This window comes from Amphiprion ocellaris, chromosome 14, assembly GCF_022539595.1.
Source record: "Amphiprion ocellaris isolate individual 3 ecotype Okinawa chromosome 14, ASM2253959v1, whole genome shotgun sequence".
NCBI classification, from domain to species: domain Eukaryota; kingdom Metazoa; phylum Chordata; class Actinopteri; family Pomacentridae; genus Amphiprion; species Amphiprion ocellaris.
This window is the reverse complement of record NC_072779.1, coordinates 19,800,867-19,820,937: the sequence shown is the minus strand read 5'-3', so window position 1 is coordinate 19,820,937 and position 20,071 is coordinate 19,800,867. Positions and strand designations below refer to the sequence as shown.

Genomic DNA, 20,071 nt, shown 5'->3' with positions numbered 1-20,071 from the left:
CAGGGTCCGTCTGACTCCAACTGAAGATCAAACAGCAGTGGGTCAGCTGAGTAAATAAGCAGCAGGCGTGGGGGGAAGCATGTTATAACCCAGCAGATTAATAGCTGAGTGTGGGTGAGAGGGTGAAAGGGCCATGCGCTAGGGTTGGTGGCCTCCACTCTGTCCCCCTTTGATCCATGCTCAACATGACATGCACAGAAGGATAGTACAGAGAGGCAAAACCCTTAGAAGAGCCACACAATGCTCCACTCACTCCAAGCTCCAGGGCTCTCACAAAAAGGTAGAAGACGAGGATTATGTGATTTATTAGCTGATTTGAGCTCTGAAAGGGGCTGTGAGGAATGTTTCAGTGCGGGGGAAATATCAGAGACAACTTTTTGAAAGGGATCCTTTGTGGCAAAAGGAATGGAGCCTCAATGTTTTTGTGGGAAGGCCATAGTGAAGCTGCTTTAATAGGTAGGGTCTGAGGAAAGGAACAAAAAATGAGGCACATCAAAAGCTGATGGAGAGCATGATGGAAAGCTACAGCTGTAACAGCGGTCTACGTATCTCTCTGAAGAGGCACTCAAAATCTTTAAATTTGGTATCTGGGCAACAGCACATATATACGTTAAAATAGCTGAAACTTTGCATGGATCCAAAAACCTTCTCACAGTCCACAATTTCCCCATGTACGGTATTGAATCCTGTGACCAGAAAAATGCTTTCTAAAAAGGCAAGTCTACCTGGAGGACAAAAAGAACGAAGTGTAACGGCCCCAGAGCTTTTATAACAGCAGAAGGGAGGGGATGCTTTTGAAGTGAATGTTTACAGTAAACACAATGTCAAACCTGGGATCAGTGCTTCGTTTTCACAGCTGTGTGGCTGCCAATTCCAAAAATGTTAAATATGCTTTCTTGCTTTTGTGGTGGATCCTGGTTGAGGATATGACAGGAGGTGGAAACATAAACAAGGGATTTTCGTTAAAGCGCTATCATTGAGGTAAGTGGGATATTGCTCTTTCTCCACTTTTCAGTTGAGCTATCTAAACAAACAGATTCGGTGGCTGCCAAAAGGGTTTCATGACATCTCACGTTGCTTTACGTTACAATTACATCATGGGCATTAGGTGATACAAGCTCTTAAATCCTGTTAAGTATAAGACACAATACAGTCTGCCGATGTTTATTATTAATGGAGAATCCAGTAGGCCTGTTATTGCTGACCACAGCAATTACTGCTCTGTGGTGTTAATTAATGTTCTTCCATAAACCATCCATATTTTTGCTATACAATAAGCAGATTAAATGCCAGCAGAGAGTAAAATTAAGCAAATAAACTGCCTAAAGACTGATGCTGAGAAGGTGCTGAGGAGTTGGAATGTGTTGCCGATGGGTAACGGTGCTCACCCGCTCTGTGCAGGTCGCCGTCGTCCTCAGCTTTTCTTCAATCTCCTTCCCAATCTTCTGCACTGTCACTTGGGTCTGTTTGATGGCTCTCTGCGCTGTGTGAAGCCTGCCGAAGGAGAACGCAGAGTCACCATCCACATAATTAAAACCACATATTGGACCACAAGACCAGCTCAGTGTTGAAACTGTGTTTCCAAGCGACCGTTAAAGCGACTGGCTGAATAAAAACGGAGTGTCAGAGTCACAACTACAGCAGCAATTCATTGTGTTTAGCTTGAATGTTTACAGTAACTTTTTGAAAGGCACAATAAAAAATTATGATAGTCCCCATGTGGAGAAGCCTCATTGTGTTGTATGTTTGTTATCCTTTCTTGTTTCTTTTTCTGATTTACATGGGTTGACCTTTATTGTTCCAGCCTTATGGTTGAGCCTCTCAAACTGTAAAAGTTACTGATGAGCCTTGACATTAATCAAAAAGGACAAAAAAACATATTGACAGCATTCCTAATAATAAGTCCAATGTTTAGACCAGACAGATGATGTCTGAAGTTTAATCACTATTATTGTCTAATAAGCTAACCACAATACAGTATGAGACCAAACAATGATAAATACACCTAAATCCATCAGTCCCAGAGAGCAAAACTTTCAAAAGGCCAGCTAATCAATTATACCCACAAATGATGGAGGCGTATTTCTAAATTCCATGTTACTGTCGTCGCTGTCATAAAGTCAGTACACAAATGACAAGTAAGCGTGTTATTTAGACCATCAATCACAAGACCATGTAATGCTCAGCAATGTTTTCTTTGTGCCCGGGAAGAAAAAGAAAAAACCCTCTCAGCAATCCAACATGGTGGAGATGTTTCACACCGCATAGATAAAAGGGGTAACTGACAATTAGCAAACAAACTGTCACACTGATGTTTGATCAACCACTTCTTGCTAACTGTCTCAGCGCCATCATATATCAAGCAGTGAGCTACGCAGTAATGGCTACCTTTTATTCAGGACACATACAGAACAACTCTACTGTCTGAACCCTAAATAAAGACATGACCCTCTTATACTGTGCATTGCATTCTTTCAACCGTCATTAAAACTGACACTAATACAAGCTGGACATGGAAAACTCCCTTACAGTATTGGAGAAATATGGAAAGCAGTATTAAAAATGCAAATAGAGCTTTTGCATTTTTTATTTATTTATTTTTTTTAATGGTTCACAATGTTAGGTCCCCTAGTTTGTGACACAACAATTGAACCATTTCAGGAAGAGTTTATAGCAAACAAGCAGAAATTGGAGACAGTTATTATGGCAGACAGAATGATGGGATTGTGGTTTGGGTCATAAGGGTGATGTGAACAGGGTTTTTCTTCAGGTATGTGCTTGCTTTGAGTCTTCAAGAAATCGCCTCTTGAGTGGGTTTAGTGGAAGAGGCTCTATTTAACAGGCTCACAGCTTGGTGGGGTCATTTTACAAATCCTAGGGGGCTTTGTTGTTATGAAACTCACACAGTCACCGCTGGATATTATTGCTTCTCTCTGGCAACCAACCCAGCAACAAAAAAAAAGGCGATGTAAACAGAACTTTGAGGAGGAGTCCTACAGGAAAATCATGTTTGCTACCCACATTTTTTAATCTGTCTGAGGTGACAGTGATAGAAGCTGGAGATAGTCCTTTAGAACATCAGGGTGAAATCTGTTTTGACAGCTTCATCTGTTTAGGTGATTGCGATGGGAGAATCTGATATGGCCTTTTCCCCCCAGGTGAAAATAGTTATCTCCTCTCTGCTTTTCACGCATGTCTGCCCCCTTATCATCTCCTGAGTCTTGGCCTAATGCTGGCCCATCACTAGGACCTATAGGCCAGCAGTGGGGAAAGGGGGGCTTCCACCACACACCCTAATTAGGGCAAAACTTTCATCGCTCGGAAACTGTCCAGAGAACACTAACTCACAAGCAGCAACAACAGCTTTCTTTTCCCAAGGCACAATATGTACCTGCAACTCTGTCGTGGATTTAAAGGAAGTTATGGCTGAGGCTGTGCACTCAGCCCTTGATCCTGATAAACATCACACAAACAATAACATTTGCTCTTTCGACATGGGACTAGATTCTGAAGGGGTGTCAGATGAAACTTAGGCTTTTGAAACTTCTAGATGTTTTGATAACCAGAAGGCATCTTGAAATCCTAGAAGAGAGGCTTTGAAGTAAGGTGAAATTAGAAAATGGTAAGTGTTTTTTAGTGCAATCAAGTAAATGGAAAAGAAAAAAATGATCACCTTCCAGTCTTTTTCAGTTAGCAGCAGGCCTGGCAGTCTCTCCAGTCAACATCTCCTGTTTTCTGTTCATTTACCTTGACTGATTATCTTGAAATAAATATTTGCCATGGTTTATGTGCTGTGTTGTGTTGCGGTCCAGCATCTGCAATTTTGTAATCAGGGCTCAGAAGTAATCACCAAATACAGATGTGTCATCTGGCTTATGGGGTAAACATGAGAAACTGATCAGAAGAAGACACCTAAGATCATATTGTTGTTCTTCGCACAGAAAATGAAAGGGAAACATCAAGTCTAGCCCATTTTAAGGCCTTATGTCACTATTTCTTTAACACAGAGTAGAAAAAAATATTTAACTCACATCACTGCTTTCTGTCTTTAGTCTATGCAGACTTCTTCCAAATCCCTCCCCAAATCACTACAGAGCTTTACGTTCCTGAGAAATACTGTAGGATCTAGCAAGCTAGAGCTGCAATGATTAATTACCTACCTATCGACTATTAAACTAATCCGCAACTATTCTGATAATTAATTAATCGGTTGGCTAACTGTCAGTGTCAAAAATTCTGTCAAAGCTTCTTAAATGTGCATATTTTGTGGTTTCTTTATGGTTTTCTCTGACAGTACCCTGAATATCTGTGGGTTGTGGTTAAAACAATACATTTGTCATCTTTGGCTTTGGGAAACACTGATCTATATTTCTTACAAGCTAGCAAACAAGGCACAAAGTCTTTTTTCCTATCAGATTTAAATTAGTTGACTGGTTCAAATGATTCAGCACACAAAAACAATGTTTGCTAAAAGCAGTGCTCACCATATAACCTGACTAGCCTCCTACTTCTATATCACACGCAAGGTGAGCAACAGCACTTATCAAACAATAGTAGGTCAAAGGAAACAAGTCCACAGACTGATGACTATACTGAATTCACAGAGCTCAGGGTGAACAGAGCAGCCAATTAACTGATTCAAAACAACAACTGAAGGATAATCTCCCACTACACATCTCTGCCAAGGACAATACAGACAACAAACAGCTCATTGCAGAAGAATGTCAAACAAATTTAACCACTTGTTAATCACATCGCCTCACCATTGTCTCCATCTACATGGAAAAGAAGATAAGATTACTGGAGTGAGGTTTGGTGAGCCTGCATATGCACTTCTATTCCTCCAGGCTGATGGTTTTGTGGGCATCTACAGATCAGTTGCTATAAGCCATGTTTACATGAAGTACAACAAAGATGCAGGGAAGCCAAAGAGATCTTGAGAAAAGATGTGTTTGGTCTTGAAAGGGTCAAAAAGGGGTCATGCTTTTAGATAATTAGAGATAATTACAGATCCCCATGAGTCATGAGTGTAAGCTCCTTGCCCTTGTCTTACATGAAGAATGTCAAATTGTTAGTCACGGTTACTTAAGCAGCCTGCTATAATATTCCAAATAATGAAAAAAAAATGTAACGGCCATTAGTCAAAGCCTGCTGACTTATGCTTGCGAAGCCAGAACACACAAAGCGAGGATAAAGCTTGGTACTGTAGTTTTAAGTTGGGGTATAATTTTAGAGGTGGGAGGAATGAGCCCTACATGAGCAAGCTGAGATAACACAGGATTACAGTTCTAGGCATGCACTGAAGAGGCTGCAACGCTGTGGGAGAACAAGCAATACTCCAGCCACTTGTGAGAATGAAAATACACAAGCTTCGGGAAAAAAAAGTCTAATCTCAGAGTGAACAATATGTTAAATAAGGCAAAGACTAAATGGAAAAAACAACTCCACACAGTATTCTTATATTACGTCTATGGTGGTTACTTTGATTCTGCAAAAGTCCACTGCAGACATGTGAAATGGAAACAACAGCATCAACATTTATATCTCTACAACAATTTAAAGCTCAGGCAGACAGTTTGTTGCTGTAACCTGGTTGCTGCCGTTGGGACTCGCATCCAGCTGCTTGCTTAACACGGGATCAGAACATGGTCCGGTGCCTCAGAGCTGTGGCTGCAGTGTCCAAATAGCACGCGAATAGACCTCAGGGGCTGCCTGCAGGAAAGCATTATCACCTCAACAGTCTCTGGAGGCATGAGAGACCCCCCATAGAGCTTCACCATCACCGTGCACCGCTTCTGTTGACACATACTGTACATACACACATACTCCACGTCGGAGCATACACAAGCAAATCAGGCAACATATGGCTCTGATCAAGAAGAAAAGAAAGTTTCCCCTTTAGGCTGCAGGAGTTTGAGACACTGCATTGAACTGTGAAAGTTCTGCCCCAGGAATGATGCTTACCATGTGTCACATGATCCACTGTTTTAACATTCGGCATCCACAATGTTATGCTGTCATTATAAAGACTATTCAGTGTCTAGAAGTAAGTGCAGAACTCTGCTTGCAGACAAAGAACAGAGAATCCACTCAAGTATTTCCACTTACAGACCACTTCAATGTGACATTTAAGAAAACATTATGCCTTTGCCACAGAAAATGACCTTCAAACTGAAACAGTGACCCACTCAGTCACTCTTTCTGCCTCTCCACTTTGTAAACACCCAGCTAGTCCAATATGTAGCTCAGTGACAGGACCTACTAGCTTCCACAAAGTACCATCAGGTCATCCTTCCTCTCTTACTGTTCACACATCAAGCCTTGGAGAAGGGAAGTTGAGTAACATCCGAACCTGTAATAACAGCGTCTCCAAAGGGGAAAAAGAACAAACACCATTGCTGAACAGCTGGATGATCTTCTTAACTTTTTTTCTACCCAGGCAGAGGCGCAGCTCTATACATTGTATGGTTGTGGCCTGCCCTCTACCTCCACTTTTCTGAAAGACACAAGAATTCGCTGATTGATGATCTGCATGCTCCCTCTTCATCTATCCATCTGAGTCATGTTGTGTTTGCTAGCCCACATCACCATGTTCTTCACACAAGCGAAGGATGTTGTCACCTGGAGCCAGGCAGAAAAAGACACTGTGAATCTGCTGACAAATTACCATCATTAATCAAGATCAGGAGTTCTCAGTGCAGCAGCTCTCATCCTATCCATTAAAGCAATGTGCTGAGAAAGATGCTTTGTACTGGGCCAAGAAAGAGTGGGAAAGAGTAGGGTGAGAGTGTCTGACACTGTGGATCTCCCCTGTGGATATGCATCATTGTTCTCAGAGGAGGGAAAAAGAAATTTATTCCAAGAATTAGACGACGAAAGGAGACCACCATTCCTCATGATGAAAAAAGAGATGGTGCAACGCCACCAGTGAAATACATAATACATAATGTATGTATCCATGAGCAGTACTTCACTTGAATACTTTGCAAAGTTAATGCATTTTGGAGAATGCAGAGCTCTGAAGGTCAGAAACAGAGTATATATGGATATGTACCATGGAGGGGGGGAATAATCCCTGCTGCAGTCTACAATATCTAATGAATCATTCTACAGTACATAATCATAAACCATACGCATGAGTGCACTAAGCCAAGGAAAACCTCTGACAGGGGGGTGAAGAGCTGCAGGCAGAGCAGTGTGAGGAAAGAGGGGATCAATGTAAGTGTATTAAACTCCACAGAGTCCATATGGGTGTGGACAGAAAGAAGAGGATGTGGAAGAAGGCTGCAATAATAGAAGAAACAAGAGCCGACAGCATAAAAGTTATGACTCAAAGTGAGTCTTTTTCTCCTGCAAGCTGCTGGGGAGGTAATGATATTCTCTCAAACAAACATAAAAACATGACCACTTCTCGATCAGGAAGTACTGTTTAAGTTCAGCCAACTTCGGCAAAACTCCTATTTCTTGACACTGTGAAGGCCTCTGACACAATTATGACCCCCTATTTACTTTCTATAGAAGGAAAATGTTAGTGGAAACCTTCATAGTGCTCCTAATGACAGGATCCTTATCTTATTTTGGGAGTGTCTGACTGGAACCTTCCCGATATACATTTATTTAGTTAAAACTTGCTGTGATTAGGCTTAAGTTAACAGAGGGTTTCCCTCGGGGGAAGCCCTGGTGACTCTGAAAGTAGTGTTTACATTCTACCACATTTATATATAAATGTGAAACAACCAGTCTGTGTTTGTCAACAGATGCCAGCGCTCCCTTATGCCTGAAGTTCTTAATTACTGTACCAGGGTTCCCCTTTTAACAAGCATCTTGCTCAGTAAATCTCTGTCTCCTACTTGTGGTGGAATATTGTACTACAAACCATTTTCACAACATCTCAACACTCAACTACTTTAATTCTGCTCCTAATCCAAAGTCTGACTCTGGCCAAATGATGCAGTGTTTGAAATGTTTTATATATTTTTTTCTGTTTCACTTAAGAAATACAGCATTGACTTAAGGCTTTGTGAGCTTGTATGAAGTTCGAGACCAGCAGAGCTCCCCGGTAATGACTAAAATGATGTCTTTCTTATGGCACCATCTGCTGGACAGCAAATGCTCAAGACAAATATTCACAACACAGTCAGGACATCTCATAACATGCAGTTGTTGTGTAAATTTACTTGTCCTGAGACCAAATCTAAAAAAAAAAAAAAAAAAAAACTAGGAGAAAAGAATGTTTGAAAGGATTTTTTAAAATACCAAATAAGTCTGGAGTTCCCCTAAAATGCAGTTTTTCTCTTGTTCCACCCTGATGATGACCAAATTGAATTTCAAATAAAACTGTTAAAATCTAAATCTCCTTTTTTTTTGGTATTATTTTTTTCATTGATGGCTCTTGTAATTGTGGGAATTTTTTTTAATATACATAATATTTTAAATAATAATTACTATGCATGGAACGTGTGTCCCACAACAACCCTGTTAGCATAACCTTTTTAGCTGGTAGAAGAAGAAGAAAACAGTGAACCACACAATACGCTGGAATTAACATCATCAATCAGTTCTCCAAAAGAATGGGTAGAGCAAAGCTATGTCCTCTCTTCTATTTTTCATATTTTCATAACATTGTCAGCCTCGGTTGAATGTCTCACTGTACCTCATGCAACCCTGTTATGCATATTATCAGGATAAGACAAATTCTTTTTACATTTTTCTTTACTTTTTATATCAGTAAGTTTGTCCTCTTGGTCAGCACTAAAAGTTAGCTGAATATCTAGCTTCTACTCCTGAGAAAAAGCTAACATTAGCATGGATTAGCAACCCTGTTACTGTGTGATTAGGAAGGAATACATGGTTAAAAAATAAAAAGACGAAGAAAAGTTCTAATCTACTGCACATGACAGAAAATCCTCTAGCGGAGATGGACTTGGCTGCTCCATTGTAACGTTGTTATACATTTCAAGAACTTGAAGTGACAGTATGATGTAATATTGCTGCATGGCATGAATCTTACCTGAGCAATGAGAAAACACTGTAGGAGTTCCTGACTGAACTCTGGTCGACCTGAAGGAGACTGTTTTTCTTCCGCTCCGACTGATCCTGAAACAGCCACATGTCAGTGTTTCAGTGCAGAAGCCAAACGGCATCCAAATAAAGCTAAATAGTTCAGAACTGGGTTCTCCACTATGATGCAAAAGCTTTGGAAAACAGACAAAAAGCCGCACCTTATGATCAAAGTCAGCTGCATAGTAGCCATCATTCAATCCAAATATGATCTCATTTGGATTTCTGGATCGAATCTGTGGACAAAGCGAGACAGTAGAGGCTGACTGTAGGGACAGAGACGGGAGAACAAAGGACAGCAGACATCTGGACGTCCATGAGACAGTGTTATCTGTTTATGAGCAGTCTCATTGTGAAAGAATGGCAATAATGCCAAGTTTCTTTTTCGGTATCTGAATGTGACTCAGAATTTCAATGTGAAAAGCTTTTGATGCAAAGAGCCAAACTGACTTGCTACATTTTGATCTTCTAACACAATATGTTCAACTGCAAACTTCATTACACTGAATCACATCTTTAGTCCTCATGACACAGGCATGCAGCATATTTCTAAAGGTTATTAACCATATACATTACTGAATCACGCATGGTGAGCAGTGCTGCAACACAATTACTGATTACTTCACCATCACTGACGTACATTTGAAATATACGGAGGCAAAATGGAAGAAGAAATGCAATTTCTTGCACTTTTGATTAGTGTCAAAATGATGTAATGTAGTGAGCATCTGTTTTACTGGTGGAAATTATTATATGCATTATGTTCTCCCGTATGTCGTCCTGCATCTGTTTACTGTACTTTAGATGATTCAACTTACTGAGTGTCTGGAATAAGGTCTGGTATCTTGAGTAAAAGCAAACATTGCAATCCAAACAGATTTAGACAAATTTTACCTTGTAAGAATGTAGGATTTACATTTGCATCCCAGAAAAATGGCACATTTAGTTAAAAATTCAAAGATCGCTCTTACTCTACATTATTCAAAATACTGACACAGATAGTTTATGTATGATATTGAAAAGAACTGAAGCAATAATTAAAATTCTGCAATAAACATGTATAGAGTTGTGATGCTCTTCACCAGTGCAACTTTGTGTTTAGTGCTTTGCAAATTAAAACTCAAAACTGAGCCATTACACCATATATGCATAAATATACCACATGTAGAGGAGTGAAAAATGTGTACCTCACGTGTCTGAACTTAAGAGTACATTTTTGATTATAAAACATTTATCGGAACATTTAATTCAGTCTTTGATTAGACATGAACCACATCTTGTAGGCTCTGCGTATAGCCGACAACTGGAAGAACAGATTTACATATCTCCTTACGTAGCCTAGATAACATGGCAATTTTTTGTGGCAAACTGTATGTTATACAGATAAATATTAGCATTTTTAGCATTATTTTCATTTTCTCATGTATGGTTGCTGACCTGCTGTCCTGTGTATCTGAGGCCATCCAGATTGACCTTCCACTCAATGAGGAGCTGGTACTGTTCATCCTGTCCTCCATAGATCCTCACCACAAAGCAGGACACTGAGGTGTCCAGAAGGTCCGGGAGCATGCCAAAGTCCAGGCTCCGCCATGTTGGATTCTGGCACAAATACACACACACATATGCTTTGCTGTGATTCCATTAACCAACCTAATAGTGAAAATCCTGAAATGGATTATCAATCTCTAACAATGTCTTGACATTTTGAAATGAGGGATTGGTGCTTTCCTTTGGGGTAGTGTAAGCCAGGGGTTCTTAACCTTTTTGACCTCTAGGCCCAATTTTCCCAGTACAAAGTGGTCCGGGGCCCATTTTAATATGAACACTTTCATTTCAATTGATCCGAGTATGGGTTTGAATTGTATTCAATAACTAAATCAAGTCCACTTACAGTTTAACAGGCTAAAACCTTGTAAAATAAATGATATGATACACTGTTATCATCTCAAAGACATTTCTTTATATCGTGAAATGAGATCTTTTACACTGTAAGCGATCTCATTTGGTAGTTTTCTTAAATTCATTTTGACCCACCTCCTTTCTGCCATTGCACAGACTTGTTTCATCAGACAAATTATTTTCTGCTATGCAAGGCTTATAAATGTGAAGAATAGCTATAGGTGTTCTGCCTCAGAGATAAGATTTGTCATATTGCAGATTTATGATTTAATGTTACCAATAACATTTTGTTTTTAACTTTAGTTTGGCACATGTCCACTTCTGAATGTAAAACAATACTTCTCTTATGGATCCGAGACAACAGTTCTGCCATCAGGATTTATATGGTGGACATACAGTAACGACAATAATATAGTTTATTTGTCATAGTATAGTATATTTGTATAGGTATATAGAGCCTATATGGAATACCCTTTAACTGCCTCTTGGTGAGAAAATGTGTTGATTTGGAAAATTGTGTGGTGAACAGTTTTCATGTGATATTTTACAACACATTAGCGTTCACTTGGTGAGGATAAAAAACAGAGTAAGAGTGCATTACTGTAAAAATGGTTTAATGAGTTAAGTGGTAATCAAGCATCAATAACAGCTCCAGTGATGATTTGTAATTCTGGGTTCGACTGATTGCACAAAACACTCTTAAATCTTCTCCTTACGGTTTCCTTAAAATGATCACTAAAGTAAGATTTACTCTGGTCTGAGTTTTATGTACTAGAAATCTATTACAGTGTCAAACTGTTGCACAAAGTAAGGAAATGAACTGCTGACTCAATCTAAACTGCAACATGGCCAAGTTTATTGTGATGAACAGTTCCAGACTTCTTGAATTCATTTTGATTGAAATTTCCTCCTATCTTTGTTATTTTCTGCTATTTGTAGGTCATATTTACTGTTTACTGGGTGCTTTTTTTTTGTTGTATCCCTCCTTTGTTGAGACTGGTTACCTTGACATTTTTAAAAATATTTTGTCTATCATGTTTAGGCCAGCTTTGTTAGAAATCAGCAAGCACAAGACAAGAACACAAACAATCGCCAAGGAAAGTAGAATGTTGTCACTGTGTAAAATCTCTTTTAATACACTAAATGCTTTAATGCTTGTCCTTAAATGAGGAAATATTTTAATAGATTTTGTGGAACACCTTTAAGCAAGTTAATCAGCTAAGGAGAAATGAAGTCTCATGTGTCATACTTAAAGAGAAACTTAAGGTGTTTAGTGCAACTGAACAGATTTCTTCCAAAAAGTAAACCTAACTAGCAGCTACTTTCCTTGACAAACAAACACATGCAATACAACCATGTGAGAATATGCTAAAGATTTTAAACTCAAAATCTAAAAGGTAAAATGTATTGCACTTCTGCTAAATTCATAATATGATCCTTATCCACTGCTAACTGAACAATCCTGCTCTACATTATCCTTAAAGTCTGATCCCTACTTGTGTTTGCGCTCTGTCCTTGAACGTCCAGAATGACAACATGGCTTCTAGTTCTACAACACAGCCCCAGAGTCCTTCATATCATTTAATTATGTACCATTTCCCTCCATCAGAGGGGGAAAAGTCTCATGCTCTTTGGGTCACTTTCAAGGACGTGCAGGAGACGAATGCCAAGAACAGAAGTAAAATCCACAGAATGGAGGGGGGTGGAAATGCAACTAGTTAGAGTCAGTGGGGGAAGCAGAGGGGCACAACAGATACAATGAAAACAGGAAGACCAACAGGAAACGTTTCCTGAGACCAACGACGGAAGGAGACGAAATACTAGAGAACGAATGTCAGCAAGAATGTTAGATTCAACAGGAGGAAGTTAGACAGGGAGATGACAGGAGTCATGACTCCTGCAGAGCATTATACAGTTTGTCTTCTGAGGGTACTAAACAGTATGCCTGCAAACGAGCTTAGGTCAGCTCATGACTCGGCAGTAAGCCTGACAGTAATTGCTTTCTATCCTTGGCTGCTTCTATAGCTTCATGCAGAGCTGCATCTGTCACGCAAATAATAGTGGAAACAGCCAGAAATCACGTACTAGTATACAGCTGGGTCATTTACAACAAGAAACTGATGCTTACCGGCCAAGAAAGAAAGTTGCACCAGAGAAGCACGTATCATATTTAATCATGTTGATGCAAGACTGACATTTTATTCATCTCAGCATGTTTCACAGCACATCACTGCAACTGTAATGTTTGAATACAGTTAAAGTGAAACAAGTCCACAGGTGGCTAAATGTGTGACCAGTCAGTCTTAATTTAATTAATAAAATACAAGAATCTTGTCTTCCTTCATTGCAGCTCTGCGTATAACGATCAGTGTACAAGCACAATGCAGCAGCAGGCCGCAGGTAATGACATCTTTAACCTACCCCACCAAGCAGAGAGACACAGTTTGAAGGTTGACATAAGTACTCACCAGTGAGTCTCGTATGATTTCACTCTTGTAAAAATCTAAAAAGACACAAAAGAAATCTGATTAAAAGAAAGACGGAAACACTATGCACTATCAGCAGGAGTACATCTACCATAAAATACAACTCACAAAAGCTCAGCTCACATTTAATGTGTAGATAATACTGTGGAGATACTGTCATCTACATTAAACTCTTAAACCTGCTCCACACACAGTGAGGACGGTGCCTTCACTGGATTCTGGGCACTTTCAGATCAATAGCATACAGACACATATCTAAAAACACTAACTCTAAAAAGAGTTTGTCACAGGTTCAGTGGTAATGGCCCCATCAGCTTTAGGAAACAGATGCTAACCTTAGCCTACAAAATCATTGGAATACTATAATGTAGATTTTCTTTTAAGGAGGATTTTAATAGTTCAGACAATGACAGCATTTCTATCGCAACCACGCCTATTTGCAATCACTCTACAAAATAAGGTGCATAAGTTAATGTGTTGTTTTAAAGTTTATTTTAAATCTTCTTCATGTAAATGAAATGAATGATATCACAAAATAACATCACCAGCAGGAGGAGTGTCAACACTGACCTCTAGAAATACGGTCTCCAACAAAGAGGTGGAGGGTGAAGTAAGTGTCCAGCAGCGGGGAACCATTCTTGTTGACAATGTTTCTGGCTGCGATGCTCCGGAGATGACGCAACCGTCTCTGTTTGGCAGGAGAACATATAGGAAGAAACAGAGAGAAAGTGAGGAAACAGACATCAGAGCTGTTGAAGTTCTTTTGGCTCATGTAATGGTGGCTGGCAGTTCTGAAGACACACAACCCTGACTGGGTCCCAGGACAAGTGATAAGAGGTGCCAGCAGAGATCAATAAAGTATCACATTTTCTATCCAATATGGAAAGTGTCTAAAATAGCAGTTATTTCTCATGCACAGAGGTAACATCAGCTGCTAGATGTTCAAATAATAGACACATGACATCTTCACGGTACAATTAAATAGCCAGTTAACAAGGCAGGCATGACAGTCACATGAGAAACGCCTTAACTTTTTTAGCTCTACAAAGATTTATCCCAGAATCCACATATCACAGTGAGTCAACGAGGCAAAGATATCATTGATAAGCATGTGACTTTTCACAGAAGCATACCAGTGTAAAGACAAGTACAGGGTATAAACCATACCTACATAATTCATTAGTGAATCTCTAATTCAGTCTAGCAACATTTAACATCTGAATTTCTGAACTATTTGTCACAGATCTGCTTCCAAGAATCTACTGTTGCAAAAATCTAATATCTTAGTGTAAAATAAATGATGTCTGGAAAGGCAGTGTGACTGTGGGGAAACAGAGGGAGCACACAGATGCCATTCGGTGACCTGCTTCAGGCAAACACGTCACCACAGCACAAGTTCTCTGTTGAACAGCCGGCCCAGCCTCTCTCCTGCAGCCATACACAGACTAAATCTAAGTCATGGGACTCCCTATATGATTAAGGACCTCAGAAACAACAAAACTGATTGTTCTACAGGGCACTTTTATCCCACTCCTTAAAAAATTCTGTGCACATTTCTAACTAGGCTAATGTGGACTACAGGCAGGGCAACGGCTGTGATGGAAATTAAATGACACAAATATCCGAGCCCTGATTATAGACTGCCAGCTGAGACAGAGATCAAAGTTTGGGTCACAATAAAGTTGGCCACATGTTACAAAATGATCATACATATGTGATTGTGGTATGTGATTAGCAACTCGTGCGACAAAAAGATTAGCCGGTCACAAGCCTTGTGTTGAACATCTGTACAGACATTCCACCTCTTTAGAAATTAGACTGGACAAAGCAAAGCTGGGGAAACTGACCTGCATTTGACATGCAAACCTAACATGAAATGACATCATGAAACAACATTAATGTACACTCAAATGGCAGTACAGTAGCTACACCAGGCTAAAACGAATGCAGAATTATTATAACAGGCCTACAACAATCTATGATATTTACTGTACATAGATGGAGACAGAAGAAAGGACCACTGTGATGATGTCAGGAGTCACTCTAGGAAATTAAATCTTCCAACGAAGTCAGTGTAATGTCAGTCTTTCCATTAACTGTTAAATTTGGCAGACACTGTCTCAAGGTATCTCTCTAAACTCAATGTTGTTCCAATTACATCACAAATTCTTACTACTTTGCTCAATATTTAAGATTGAATTTATTGCGTTTATCACCACATACCTTTAGGTACCAGGCAGAAACCTGTGACTGGTCAGAAAGTTTAGCTCTGATAAATGAACAACACAGCAAAGCAGAGCAATATTTATGTACTATTGGCTTGCATTATTGTTGTGGATGCTATTATAATAACAGATCAACAATATGCGATGTTTGATTTTGTCTAAATCACACAGCTCTAACCAGACTCACCACTTTCAATGCAAGGGTGAGTACTGTATTCTATTGATTTGTAGTGCTGCAGCTTTGAAGTCTGCTTTTAATCATAATACCAGTGCATCTGGTACTGTACGGCAGTGGGCCAGTAGGACAATGCAGCTGGAAATTTTTTTGGTTTTGAAGTCAGCGAAGCATATGGGAATATACACTTTTAAACTCAGATAACAAAATTTGGAAATATAGTTTTACACATACGCTGAAGCACTTAGCTGATGTTTGTATCCATTGGTACTTTGTATTGGTGCAAAATGCACTTTAGTTCTCACAGCACCAAAATATACAAACAGCTAGTAGAAATAAGAAATGCATTTCTCAGGCCTTTTTAACATCCATGAGGTCACACGTCAATCATGTGTGCCAGCCCATTAAAATTAAGGAAAAAAACTCAAAGGAAAAGTCAAAAAGATATCGCTACTCTACTGACAACAGTAGCAGCATATAGCCCTTATCTTTTTCAAATTTAAAAATTTGTCTCTGACATTTGAATTGAAATGAACTAAATCAAATTTTATTGCAGACAAGTTTTTCAAATGTAACTTTTTAGAGCACTGGGGAAGACAAACAACAGCAAATTTACTTCTATTGGATTAGGGTGGCTGTAGATGATTCAGAGGCGGTTAACCTGAATCCTAAACACATACAGCTGAAACTATTTGCATAGCCAGCCATACACCCCAGAGGTAATGATGAAAAAGCACATGTTTGAACTGACATCAACACAAACTTTGTTACTGAGATGTCAATCTAATTCTCTTAACCAACAGATAAAGGTAAAAGAATTACATTTACTGTGTAAGAACAAAATAAAGCATCCTGTCCCAGATTAATTTTCATTTCAAATAATCTATATGTACCCAATATGCAGTAAGCCATTCTGAGCAGAAAAGACCAATGAGATGATAGAAAGCTGAACTTCATGTTGTGTCAGTGACACACACGTTATGAATCCTAACAGTATGCAACACTGCAAAACATGTTGCTGCATGAATTTGAGAGAGAATACACTCATTGTTTCACTATAAGAATACTGTAGATGGTTTGATGTAGACTGAAGAGGTTCAATGCAGGATAACAGCTGAAGCAAGTCCAAGAAAGCCCTGCTGCATACAGATTTTTGACTCACCAGACACGGTGTACAGATCAGCTTCAAAAGCTGCATAATACGTATATAACTCAACCTAATACGAATCTTCAACAATGTAGAGAGTATGTTCCCCACTGCATATATTATTTAGCTATAACACAATGTCAGGGATAGTGACATGTGCCAGTGAGGGACCAATGTTGCCGTCTGAGGTCAAACTGTCAACTTTATACATGTCGTTTCCAAATGAATGAATGAATGGATAGATGAGAGATACATTTTCCAATTTCCAAAGAATTCTCCGGCTTAAGTATGCATTGATGGATTTAGTCTATGGTCTAGACATGTTTCAAATAAAAAGATAAAATACAATAAAAAGCTGTACGAGACATTTTAACGTTATTATAGCGACATACTATTTGCTACGGTTTCCCTTCCTCGGAGCTGTCACCTGCGTGCTAACACAACGTCAAGTTAAGGTAGCATTAGCAGAAGCGTGACAGACATGCACAAAATTGGATATGTAGCATGGGACATGTTGAAGACAGGACAGTACACTAAAGGGGCTGGATTCAAAAGTGTTTAACACCAGCCTAACTGGTTTTAGTGTGTCTGGGGTGTTAGTCCAGTTCCATTTATTTCCAGTAAGCTAGCTAACTGCAAGCTAGCAGCAGCTAGCTAACTAGCTAGTCTGACAGGCCTGTAGTGCATCTGCAGGCAGCAGTTGTAGCTGACGTTCTAGACTAACACATAACACAATATGGCAGGCCAGTCCAAGTTTTCCTGAGTTCACCTGGATGCAGCTGAAGCTGACAAGAGCTCAGAGAGTTTGGATTTACCTGCTGGGATGTGAGCTCCACATGTAAGGCTCGAGAGGATGAAGCTCCAGAGTTGGTGACAGAGGCGGCGGGGAGAGCAAGAACCCGACCGGTGATGGAGTTCATCCTCCTGTCGGCATCAAGCGGGTCCCCCTCACTCAACAAAACATCCCATTCTCGAAATACTTCGGCAAAAAGTTCACGAAGCTCCAAGCAGCCAGCAGAGACATGCAAATACGGCTGTTTGTGTGGGCGAAGCGCTACAACAGCTGTCAGCTAACCAGCGGGACGTAAACAAAGTCCAGGCTATTCTGCTACATTTGGTTCGGAAATCCGTCTCCGGCTGGGCGGGGCGAAATCTCGGCTGCTGATTGGCTCAAACTAACGTCCGTCACGTAAAGACGGCGCCTGCCACTGGAAACTCGTGTTGCTATTGGTTGATTTATCTGCTTATCTTCCCGGATGAGGCGAGTGTCCGTTGAAATCTGTCAAAGCTGCAAAATATGAGGAAGTTGCATCGTACAGCGTGACATGCAGGTGACAGTTGAACGGTGACGTTCAGGCTATTCCCACTGGTAGTCTCCGTTAGAGCCAAAATAGAAACTGGCGCAAACAATTCACATTTAAATGACGCGGGCTCTAAACTTTATGTCACTGTGCTGCAAGTATACAAAAAGTAAACCAAGAAATAACCACAGACAAAAGGGGCGGCTTCCGAGGGAATATATGCAACATCTGATCAAATATTTCCTGTGCACTTTCCAGAAATATGCCCCATGGTGCAGCAGTGCCAAGGATAAAGGCCCATGAATCCTAGAGATGGAACAAGCATAAACAGTCTTCACTTGAATAATAAAATGTATTTAAAAAATTAAAAGTTCTCCCTGCAGGAGGCAATTTGATACCTTTCATATGGCTATGTTGTTATACTGAGAATGTTAGGTTATGTTAAATTAATGGATTATTATTGATGAATTAGTGTGTAAGCAGTATTGTAACTAATACTTCAGACAGAGCCAATTATAATTATTTCACACAGTTGAGTAGTTCACTCTGTAAGGATAGGATTGTCTATACCAGGTCAGAAAATGACCCCAAAAAGGAAAAAACAAAACAAAACCAAAAAAAGCAAATGAAACAAGCTTCTTTCAAGCTGAGTCCAAAGTCCTGAATTCAATGTTGTTTTTCTATCACTTAAAGTCCAATGCCCCCAAAATGTTCTGTTTGCTGTGAAATAAAATAAAGAAAGCCAAAGAATGTAAGACATTAAGAGCGTAAGAATCCGTACACTACCATTCAAAAGTTTGAAGTCACTTTGAAATGTAATTATTTTCGAAAGAAAAGCTTTTTTTTTCAATTAATATAACATTAAATTAATCACAAATACAGTCTAGATGTTGTTAATGCGGTAAATGACTATTGTAGCTGGAAATGGCTGATTTCTAATGGAGAACCTACACTACCAGTCAAAAGTTTAAACACACCATCTCAATCAGTGGCTTTTATTTAATTATTCTCTACATTGTAGATTAACACTGAAGACATCATACATACATTTTTATATATATATATATGTGTGTGTGTGTGTGTGTGTGTGTGTGTATATATTGTAAACAAAAAAGTGTTAATCTTCAGTGTTGTTAATCTGCAATGTAGTAAATAATACAAATAAATAAAAAGCATTGAATGAGAAGGTGTGTCCAAACTTTTGACTGGTAGTTTACAGAGGTACAGAGGTCCATTTCCAGCAACCATCACTCCTGTGTTCTAATGGTACATAGTGTTAACTAATTGTGTTAAAAGGCTAATTGATGATTAGAAAACCTTCATGCAATTATTTTAGTGCATGAATAAAAGCTTGAGTTTTTACGGAAAACATGAAACTTTGTGTATAATGTGTTTAGTTTTTATCGCTGACTGCAGAATAATATTCAACCAGCGGGGGGTTGCATCAGCCACATTAGCAGTTTCTGCAAGGCCAGTGGACTCTACAAAACCGACTGATTGCTTTCTGCTTTGTCTGTTTTGCTTATTTGCAACAGGCCCTGCCTCTTTATAGATTTATTGGTAAAATTGGTAAAAAGGAAAATGCCAGTGGTGGGTCTTGAACCTACTACCTTCCACTTGGTAATCTCTCTTCTTATCCCCTAAGCTACTTGCTCAGATAGTTATTCTTCTTTTTTTTGCGCATTTATCATCTATCGACCGTTTATCTCAGGAGGTTGGATTTCAGCCTTTGTGGAGGATGGAACCCTCAGTTCCAAGACTTTCCAAAGCCTCCAGAC

At 39.5% G+C, this 20,071-nt stretch overlaps 1 protein-coding gene across 1 annotated transcript in view; it reads right to left on the bottom strand.

Annotated features, from left to right (window-relative positions):
• The window catches only part of uvrag (UV radiation resistance associated gene), a 100,478-nt gene extending 82,363 nt beyond the window's left edge, over positions 1-18,115 (bottom strand). The window contains exons 1-7 of the mRNA XM_023281855.3: positions 17,808-18,115; positions 14,016-14,133; positions 13,428-13,462; positions 10,498-10,659; positions 9,222-9,296; positions 9,011-9,096; positions 1,389-1,494 (exon numbers count right to left, since the gene is read on the bottom strand). Coding sequence (XP_023137623.2) covers positions 1,389-1,494; positions 9,011-9,096; positions 9,222-9,296; positions 10,498-10,659; positions 13,428-13,462; positions 14,016-14,133; positions 17,808-17,912 — 687 coding nt within the window. The 5' untranslated portion in view covers positions 17,913-18,115. The remainder of the gene's footprint in view (positions 1-1,388; positions 1,495-9,010; positions 9,097-9,221; positions 9,297-10,497; positions 10,660-13,427; positions 13,463-14,015; positions 14,134-17,807) is intronic.
• Between the last annotated feature and the right edge of the window lie 1,956 nt (positions 18,116-20,071).